Source organism: Phaethon aethereus (assembly GCF_964289735.1).
Source record: "Phaethon aethereus genome assembly, chromosome: 11".
Lineage (NCBI taxonomy): Eukaryota > Metazoa > Chordata > Aves > Phaethontiformes > Phaethontidae > Phaethon > Phaethon aethereus.
This window is the reverse complement of record NC_138587.1, coordinates 20632669-20643808: the sequence shown is the minus strand read 5'-3', so window position 1 is coordinate 20643808 and position 11140 is coordinate 20632669. Positions and strand designations below refer to the sequence as shown.

Below are 11140 nucleotides of genomic sequence, written 5' to 3'. Positions count from 1 at the left end.
TCAGTTCTGTGAGTGCCTACGTAGTGGTTTTCACTATGTGGAGAGAGGCAGTAGCGGTCCGGGACCTAATGTGTGTAACAAGCTATTTAAGAGGGAAGCTAATTGAAGTATATAAATCCTGAAGAGTATCACATCAAGCGAAGATGCTATTATTAGCTCAACCTAGATGAGGTTATAGAAGTGCATTAAAAACACTGAACAAAAAAATTAGTAGGAAACATTCCCCACTTCAAGATCCCATGAGACAAATTCTCTCAAGCAATGATTAGATATTATCCAGAAAAATTAAGAAAAAACCCTAAAAATAGACGTGGAGAAGGAAGGTATAAAAAGCAGAAGTTCACCCAAATGGGTCACAACTTGTTCCTAATGTTCACTGTCAGTATCTTTTTAGAGATAAAAGATCAGAGCCAACTGACAGAGCAGCAGCTGAAAGTGAAATTAAACTTTAATTCTGCAACAAAATTATTTTTTTAATTACTTGCTACTTACGTAAAAGGCTGATGTAAAGTTAACTGACCCAGAAGCATTTCAGCAGCATCCTCTGATAAACTCTTATCTCATTCTTCTGTTACCTGTCCTAAGCATATTGAATTTTCCCTTCTGCCAGCTTTTACTGATCCTACCAAAGACAGATACAGCATTTATGGGCACTTCTGTCCTTGTGATATGATCACATTGAAGAGTGCAAGGGCACACCTCTGTTTCTGTTCCAGCTATCACAATCCATAAGGAGTATATGGATGTGGACAGAGCGCCACAGCTGAGAAACTAAAAGAAACAAGGTTAAGAAAACACCACCCCATCCTCCCAAAAGAAAAGGAAGACAGAAAAAGGAAAAAGGAAAAAGGAAAAGCATGTGCAGTGAAGAAAGGAGACTGAGGTGAAGCAGGGCAAGAGAAGCACAAATGAGCACCACAGACTGTTTCTGACCCTGGAAATTAAGTCCAAAACCCTGGAAAGAAGCAGGTAAGTGTAACTTTGTGCTCATACAGCACCCACTTCACTTTAAAGAATCAGTATCTTAGAAAAGCACAATCAAACTACATGGAGAGACAACAGCTTTAACGTGGTTTAAACTGCAATGCCCTACAGAGTACATCTACTTTAAAGGTCTTCCTTCTAATTTTTAAGCTCAAGCCTCACTTGGAACATAAAAAAGATCTTACCGAAGGATTTCTTGGGTCAACCCCTCTAAAAACAGATCTAGGGCTAGCTGAACATACTCTGCGACAAGGAAGAGTTCTGCATTTCTTTGAAAGATAATCCTTTGTGCCACGCTGCCACTTGGAACAAGACTTTCACTATTCCCTGTTCGCACACTGACAGCAAGAGGAAGTACCTTCTTACGCTGTTCAGAGTGGTGGTATCATTTACTTCCAGCTCAACCAATATGAATATATACCTGTATTTTACTACAATGAAAGAAATGCAGCTAGAGAACATGAAGACAAATCTAGGAGACATCCATATATATTTGAATGTGCAGTGCCAGGTGGGCAGCATCCCTCCACTAAGGCGGTGTCTGAAGACAAGTGTTACACTACAGGGGCACTCTGTACCTACACTGTGGAGACTGTAAAAGCAGTTCAATATTCAATTATGGTTTTGGCCATATTTTGTCTCATTTTTTTGTGGTAAGACTAGAAACCCACAGGAAAGCATTCTTCCAGCCTCCTGTTTGCACATGAAGTTGTGGAGAAACAGGATGAAAAGAAAACCCTAAAACAAACCTATGCTTCACATCTAGTTTATAGTCAAGTATGATCATCTTTTCTTGAAATAATGGCTTGCCTCCCTCTGGTTTGTAGGTTGCTCTTCAGAGAACGCTGTTATTCCATAAACACTCTGAGAAGCAGGTAATGGGTAGTTATGCTAATACTGCATAACACCTTCATGCAGCCTCATGCACAAACTAACCAAACTAATTTCAGGTCTACAAAAAATAAAGTGCCATCTTTGCCAACTTTGTCTTAAAGCCTGTTGCCTTTCATAGGTCTTGAAGAACTACGGGACAGATACAGAATTATCAGCAGTATTTTTCCTTCATCCTTTTTCTGTCAGTAAATAGTCAGAGGTAAAGGGTTTAAATAAAGCTTTGTCAGCATGCCTTCATCTATTTTAACAGTGCATCGCAGGCAGTGCTGTTCTGCAGAACATCTTCATAGAGAAAGCTCATGTGTGAAGGCAAGGGAAAGGCCAGTTTTCATTGTCAGTATAAAGCAGTCATTTACTTAAAGAAAATCCAAGAAACCCAATTCACCTACACCTCATGTGAAGTATGAGATTATTGGACTACGGTCACAAGGATTTCTTCTCTTAAGGGCAGATTATTTTTGACATTTAGCAGCTGTGAGTATATTTGAGAAAGAAAAAAAGGTTCTGTTAAAGATTATCTTTTTCTGTTTGTAATTCACTCAGAGTGAATTAATAAATCTTGGCTGGGCTTTTAATTCACTGGAAAGCATATATATAATCTAATCCAGGGCTTACACAGAACTTGGCCAGCCAACATCCTTAGAAAGGAAAAATTATGTACATAACACAAAATGCTAAATCCCAAGTAACTCTGTAAAAATGCAAGTAACATTGTCCCCTTAGATTGTCTCGTTAAGAATGAGGTTAGATTGAAATCATTTGCCATCTTCATTTATTCTCAATAAATAATAAAGCAAAACTATTTATCTTAGGAACAGCAATCTTACCTTTGCAGAAGACATAACCTGGACAGTTTTAACATGACCAAAAAAAAAAACCAACCACAAAACGATACAAATTTGATTTCCCTGTCACTACGTCAATAAAAAGATAAGCAAGCTGACTTACAGGGAAAGGTAGAGGGCAACATCCAACATTCATTAAAGTCAACAGGCCAGTGATTCAGTAGGTTCAAGCACTACCATTTTTAATACTGATAAAAATAATTTTATGTAAGCTGAGACTTGACTTGTATCAAATGAGTACTTACAATTTTGGTATGGTCCACTAGAGCACAGTAGTTACACAGAACATTTATTTATAGATATTCCCACTAACATAGTGTTATCACAAAAAAGCTTTGGTTTATATTCGTAGTGTAAAGATGAAAAACATAGAGCAATGGAAAACCATGCTAAGCAAGACTCTGTTATTCTTACAAAGTGCTACTCTCTGTTAATACTCTTGTTCGCAGTGTACATAATCTTGTTCTCAGGAAGCTAATAAAGGCACAGCAGCGAAGGCAGCTGCACACAAGTAGACCTTCTCAAGTTCAGTATTCTGTACAATAGCAAGTTTCACTGATTAACAACACTATTGAAATGCAGTGAAACTTAAGTGCCCTTAAGTTTCTAGTTTAAGTTAACTAGTCAAAAAACATCCCTCAAACTGAAAAAAGGTTGCCTGTTCCTTCACTTGCCTACCGATATGCAAGTTAACACTAAAACCTTTGGCAAGTTGTATTGACTATTAGAAAAGCTAAAATCCCAACGTTAGTTTCAATCTAAAAATGCTTTTAAATCTGAAACCAAAGCGAACCACCTCCCAAGCATCCCTAACCAAACAACATCCCCCAAACCTGTCAGTATCACAATCCAAACAGTCACTGGCATTCAGTGTGGACATTTTCAGATTTCAAGTTTTTCTAGGTTTTCCTGATCTATACAGTGTGCTAAGCATTATCTTCTTTAGAAAATGTAAGGAAGCAAAGTACTCTGAACTCAGGGAAACAAGAGTTTGGAGATGAAGCAAATTTATTGTTCCAAGTGTTGAAATTAGGGAGTATTTTAAATCAGCCACACACTTCATGAAAATCCAGCAAGTATGAATGAACAAATCCGGGTAACCCTTAAATAAATTTCAAAGCTACTGTAACATGGTATATATATATTGTAGAGCCTTGTAGGTAACTCATGGTTTAGAAAAATCAGAGATGTCCTCTGCATAAAGGACAGGCAGCGAACAGCATCACTGAGGTACCAGTCCCATTTCTTTCAGGCAAATTACTGCATAGATATCTAAGGTTAAGGAGCTCTGACATTCTTCTGAACAGCTTTTACAGTATCAGAAGATAACATAACGAAAATACATTGTATTTGAAACCAAAGAGCAGCATATTAGACATGCATTGGTAGAAAACATCCTGTGTGCAATTTGAGATGTTGAAAGTACCATACACAACTTGGATGTTAATCTAAAAGCATACTAATTTAATTTGACTTCATTTTTTTTTGGAAAACAGTCTACATGGTCTTTTTCATAAAAATGGAGTTCTCAACATTCAGCTGTGGTGGGTATAACACGAACATACACAGTTTTCATGTTCAAGTTCTTCATGGAGATGTCCTTTGTGATCTCTGAACCAAAAAAAAAAACAAGAGAGAAAGAAGATAGTAAGTGCTCTTGCTTACAAGTAAAACTATCAACACTCCTCCCGCCCCTTTATTCAGACTGTTCTTCTGGTTCAATCAAAAAGGGACTAGGACAGAAACTGCTCTGCTCAACTCTCCCTCCCGTTAAAGCACGGTGCATTAAAGGAAGAGTCACCACACATCAGGATTGCCACTGCAAGAGCTGAAGATACTGTTCTGGGTTACAAAGTAGAGCTCTTTGAAAGCCTACGTCAGCCCGCAGCTCCCAGCTTCATGTCCACATGGAATAACATCTAGTTCAGAAAATTATTTTATAACGCAATGGTATGAAGTCAATATTAACAATACAACACAATGCACTGAAAACCAGAGTCCCTTAAAAACGTTATGTAAGAATGGCCATACGGAGATCCGTCTCCTCTTGTCTCCCATCTCTGACAGAAGACAAAATAAAGTATGAAAGAGTGTGAAGGAGTACAAGAATGTGCATACATTAATCCTTGCTTTATGTATAAAACTCGAGTTGTAGTAGTATCTGCTGAAAAATTAATGTTGAAATCTTGTCGAGTATGCCTAAAGAATTATACCATACCAGATCAATTCCATATGTCTATTAATAGCTATACACATATAGTTTTGGAACAGTTACAGGGTAAAGCCTCACCAATAAACCTCTTTAAGGATACAGCATATTTCTAACAGGCTGAATCACGGTTTATAATTATTTATGAAACACAAACTTGGAGTAATCGTACTTTGTGGCAACAGAAAAAGTCACCTGCAAAGCTGGTAGGAACTGGAAAACTCTTTCACAATTCTTACCACTTTACAGGGCGTTTTTCCCAAGACTAGCTCAATGCTTCCCAGCACCCATCAGCTGTAGCAAACTACCCCAGTAACAGAGCAGATGACTTCTGTTCCAAAGCTGTACCTTCCAGTATTCCAAACAATCTGAATAACAAATATACCAGAGATCTCTTTACTAAGAAACTTGGAAGTGGTAAGGAACTTCAAAGTGGTAACCACAAATACATCCACTGAAACCAAAGCAAAAGAACATTGGGGGTTACGGTGTTACTCTGCACACTAGAATCCCTATACACAACACAAGCAAATAAAAGATAAATTTTAAATTTTGGCACTAGTGTTAGCACAAATGACAGATTAATAACCTTCAGAATGGCTGGGTGTTTTCCCAGCAGAATCAATTTTGTTGTGTACTGCACTGTATCACAGCACTGACGTCTGGTAGTCACGCTGCTCTACCTCAGGCTCACCTCCAGCTGCGGGAGACCGAGGCGCTGTGTGTGGTGCACAAGGCTGTGAAGTGCGTCCATGGAGATAATGTAAAAGCAGTTTTGTTTTCAGTAACATGATGTCCAAGGGAAAACCAACTCTAGAAATGGCAGCCAAGAGTTTTGTTTCTACGTAACAGTATGCACGCTCCTTCTAACATTAAGGCCCACATCTTTCTTTGAAAAATATTGCATTTTTGGACTGAGCAGATAGTCTGCATCCAAGTTTAAAAGCCATCTATTAATTAAATAATTAAGAAGCCCTTATGGATCATGATGGTACTGTTTTTAAGGCGTTCTCTTCCACTGTAATGCTGTACTTTAAGCAGCTGAATACCCATTTACAGAACTGAAAGAGTAGAGGTATAATCCAATTCAGCAATTAGGGCTTTATTCCCTCATTAACCTTCCTTCCCTCCCCATGAAAATGTTACATCAGTACATAAAACAGTTATTTTGGCCTGCAGAAGCAGCTAAACAAACTACAAACGTGGTCTCAAAGTATTTTTTGTGACTTATTTTTAAAATCCTGAAAAATGAAAAACTATATGAAGCTACTATTTTCACCAGTATTTAAGACAATAATTACGATTTGAAACCAGAAACTTGATTTATCAACAAAATGTAACGACATCTTCCTTTCTGTGCCAGTTCCTCCAAAGGCAGGCTTTGAAGTTAGCACATTAGAAAGCGTTGCCTTCATCCCAAACATGCCTCTGAATCAGCTACCTGTAACCTGCGCTTCAATCTCATGAATAAGCAACGCACACCACTTTGACATTTATTTATAGAATATTTTTCCAATATTCTAAAGGGGGGTGAAGGCCACATTCGTTTCTGAAAAGCTGGCGAGCTTTTGTGCAATAGATAGCAGATGCCCAACGGCCTGTACCTGACAACATTTGTAAAAAAAAAGTTTTCAAAACTGATAACTCCTTTTCCTCCAAGTGAATTTTTTTTCTTTTCTTTCTATAAAAACAGGCATCAACCTTCTAATTCATGGCTTATTTTCAAATGTTTCAAATGGTTAACAGCAAATAATGTATTTTTAATTTTTAGAATAAACCGTTTAAAAAACCCTACTCAAAGAGACTGAACTTTTTGTTTTGAAGGTAGGACCTTAAAATATATTGATGAAAAGAGGAGCAGATTACAAAGTTGCAACAATACACATAAACATTAATTGAACTAATGTTTTCCAGAGGCATCAAAATATTTGTTTTATACGCAGCACTTATTTATCATATAAAGAGATCTGAAGATAAAGTACGACCATTTCAGTGTTTATACCATTAAAAAAATATTAAGAGAGCTGCGTGGTGAGAATTGTATCTGAGATAGTAGAAGCGTAGCTGTATGGCATAAGCATGTGTTAACTACACAAACAGAGCTCCAGGACCAAGTTCTCTATATTCCGAGTGTCAAAAAGTCTGAATCAGTTGTTTTAGCCTTTGAAGAGTTATCAAATCTGATCTTTCACATCATCATGAATTGTCACTTAATACATTGGATTTGAAGTTTAAACAGTTCTGGAGAATTCATACTACCAATATGTTATAGTGATTTTTTCCTTTTAAGGCATTTTAAAAATCCTTACTTAAATTGAGACTTAAAGGCTATATACATTTTCCTGTTTTGTCAATTACTTCCCTCTTTCAAAGCTCAAAGTTTTCCCACAGTATTTATTTTAGTATCTTGATTAAGTCATATGCTGCTGTGAACCCCTGTTGCCCTGTAACAATGACAGGAACCAAAAGAGAAATACGTGTTAACATCAGTTGCTCCTGAACAGCTAAATTCCTAGTCTGCAAGGTTTCGCACATAAATACATTTTTTGTTTATGCAAATGAAGTGTGGTTGAAATACTTGGTTCTTACACCTTGTGCTGTTTCTAAGCACGACAGTCTCCAGTCCTCTGTGTTTGTTAACACCATTATTTTTTCTAGTGATAGTGTGAGCTAATGCTAAGTCTCATCAACATTTGAGATCCATTTTACTTACAAAAATGACTTTTGAATAAGCTGAGTTTAGGTCACATGAAATAAAAAGAAAAATGAAAAAAAAAAAAAAAATCAAAAAAACAACTCCCAAAACACCACCAAACAACCGAAAATCCACAACAAAAGAACCCACACCTTGCTTGCTCTAATTAGAGAGATTCTAATCTCTCCTACTTGAATCCCTCCAGCCTGGGTGGATGGCTAAATGACACCAGTTTTAGCCAGCTACACTGGAGAGCTACTCTCCTCCGTCCCTCATCAGCTGACAGGCACCTCCCGAGGAAACTCATCCCATCCTAGGATTAGAACAAGATGTCTAACTTCTGAACAGGTAACCTAACATGAGATAAATTAACCTTAAGTGTCATGTGTCCCTCCCAAACTGCTTGTAAATCATCCCATTATGATAAACTGGAGACAGAATCCTTTACATCATTTCATTCAAAGATTTGAGTTTTCCTGAATACACAGAAATATCTGTGGGTTTTACCATGTAGTTTCCAATCCATTCTTTCTGTCAAAGAAAGTCCCAAACCTTTCTCAGGTCCAACTTTTTAGTACTACAGGTACATCTTTAGTCTTACCTTTCTCATGAATCAGAGAATTGTTTCTAAGTCTTACCACCTATCTGTGGTTTTGGAAGATTCTTTAACATTTGAGCTCCGTGACTGTGTGATAAAGCTTCCTATTTCTCAGGCATTCTGAATGAAGCGCAGCTGTCGTACCCTCACAAGTCTGACCTACTCACACAGCTCTAAAATAGATCCGATACTCTTTTCCACCCACTCCCATTCTCCAAAAGGAAGGAAAAAACGTAGTATCTGCAACAATATGAATGTTACAGGAACAATCTGAACAGGCTTTTAAAATATTCACACTTTAGACTCACTCCCTTCTAGAAGGACATCCACTCTCTCCGCTGAGTCACAGCAAGATGTAGCTACCATTTACATTGCTGGTTGACCTTTCTGCTTCAAAAGGAAGAAACTTCTACAGAACTTGTCTTGGCCATTTCATGAAGGGAATGCATTAGAGCTTTGAATTTCTAAACGTATACCTTTATTTTTAACGTGTTTAAAGTATTTTATTAAATAAATACTGAATTACTGCACAAAATTAGAGACCAATGTGTAGATAGCATGCATTTAGTAATTAAACTAGATCTCAGGCTACATTAGCTGCTCCTCAACAAAATCTTCCAAGTATTCTTTGGACAAGCAAACCAAAAGTTTGTGCTTACCCTGAGTTTGCGCTTCATCCAGGAACAATTTTAGCCTCCTGCTTCTGAGCCCAAAAACTTTTGCCGTTTCATGTAGAAGACCCTGGTATGTTAATCCGTTCTGACCCACAGGGTTCTCCATTAGAAGAGTTCCCACTGTACCCTTCTGACATTCTGAACAAGAGAAACAGTCGGATCACTATTGGTGAGGAATGATACTACTTCATTGATCCTGATAAACTGAAATTTAGGATTTCTTCTTTCATTTCATCTCTATGTGTTCATAGTGCTGAGTAATTACCAATACCAGCCCACTTACAGATAGTCACCAAATCAGTTCATGAATTACAGAATCAGAAGTATCAGCGATTACTAAACAAAAGAAAACATCGCAGAACTCTCTACGTGGGGGAACAGGGCACCCGGGACACTAGGAAAGATTAAATCTCAACAGGACACACAAACTACTAACAACTAGAGAAGCTCACAAAGCACCTTCTGATGACCAAATCCCCAGTTAAAAACACATTTTTGGCCCAAGTAGGTTCCCAGGAGCATCAGTAAGACTCCACATAGACACAGTCCAGGAAGGACTCGTACCAGGGCAGAAATTAAGAGTGAGTTACTAACAACACAGCTTTCTCCATGTGAGGTTTCACAGAAGAAGTTACAAGATAATCAGCTGTGAAATGGAATTACATGCACATATCTATACTCCAGATCAGGTTAATAATACAATTCATTTGGCTTTTAAATAGCACTAAGAAAAGTTTCACAGGCTGTTTACGCGTCTTGGTAAAGAGCTGGCTCCTCCTTCATTTTTAGACTCAGCCTTTTAAAATAAGCTGCACAGGTGAACTGATGGTCAGAAATAGGAAAACAATGCTGAAGGGCTCATGTTTAAATGCTGTCCCTTATCTCAAACTGTCTCTCCTTTTTCTTTTCTGAAAAGAGGGAAGAAAGCTAAATATAAACATTGTGTTTATTAGAGAGCACATACTGGGAAAAAATAAACAAAATGACCATCTACTAATGAAAATATATGCACTTATCTTCATCAGTAAGCGATGTCTTGTATCACAGAAAGCTCAGTCTGTAAATGAGAGATCCGTAACCTACATACCTTGTGGTTTGGCATTCATTAGCTGCAGGTTGATATACTGGCAGAGAAGAGCATCAGGAGAGTCAGTCAGAGCAGGTGCTGACCCTGTTGTCACATGTAGAGTCTTTCCGCTGAGACTAAGCAAGTCAGTTTTGTTTATCAGTTCTGAAAAAGAAAATGAGACCAGTCAGGCCATTCAGAGAAGCAGAGGTCCAGTTCTCACTGGATTAGCTGACAATGAGACTTTCTAACTACCAATTCCACTGTCGAAGGGTTTCCCTCTTTCCAAGTCTTTGCTCAAGAAAGAGCATTTCTCCATTTTTAAAAACTTGAATTTGTGCAGCAATATTTTGTTTTCTTAAAGACAGAGAGTACTTCATCTGCTGTGGAAATTAGCCCCTACGTACCATTTCTTACACACGTAAATATACAACACGGTTACTTATGCAATAAAATTGGTTTAATAACTTAAGCAAGAAATTAGTCACTTAAGCCAACCATTTCTTATTAAATTAAGACCTATGATCTTTGCCTCAACCCTGACTTCCGTAGCTGAAGCAGCACTCGGTATGTGTTACGATGCAACATCAGGACACTTCCCTCATTAAACACCAGATGACGATAAATGTAAAATCAATAGCTGCTTAGCTCATGAATAATGCCCTCTGCATTAATATTTGTGTTTAATGTTAACAATAGCTGATGATTCAGCAGATGACTCCAGCCATGCATATTTCAGAAATGGAAGATCAGACCCAAATTAGGACCCGTGTCTCAAAGGACTTCAGAAGTAATAGCAGAACCCTGAAAGCACTCAGATGAGAAGCTAGTGAGGTTTCTGTAATACAAATGAAAGATGTAAGGCCGCATTCTGCACTACCCACATCAGCAGCTGCCTGTCTATCACAGAGGTAAAAAAAGGTTGCTTGATAGTCACAACATTAAAGATACAGAGAAAGAACATCACTCTCTGCTACAAAGCTTTTGCAGCTATAAAAGAACTCCAAAGACCAAATCCAGGAAGAACTAATAAATTTAATTTCTTGTAGGAATTGTGCACTGCCTGTACATACAGAACAGGCACATCTGTCATCTCTTTCCAATGAGTTTTCATGCCCCGTCAGCCCTACTCACATGTCACGGAGCCTAAGCTTTACAAAGCTTATTTTCTATCA

The 11140-nt window shown here is 37.9% G+C and overlaps 1 protein-coding gene across 1 annotated transcript in view; it reads right to left on the bottom strand.

Moving 5' to 3' along the window:
* Window positions 1-4251: 4251 nt before the first annotated feature.
* Window positions 4252-11140, bottom strand: part of IARS1 (isoleucyl-tRNA synthetase 1) — a gene marked incomplete at both ends in the record, with an annotated part of 102965 nt that continues 96076 nt past the window's right edge. Inside the window, 3 exons of the mRNA XM_082004513.1 lie at window positions 4252-4334; window positions 8885-9037; window positions 9987-10130. Coding sequence (XP_081860639.1) covers window positions 4252-4334; window positions 8885-9037; window positions 9987-10130 — 380 coding nt within the window. The remainder of the gene's footprint in view (window positions 4335-8884; window positions 9038-9986; window positions 10131-11140) is intronic.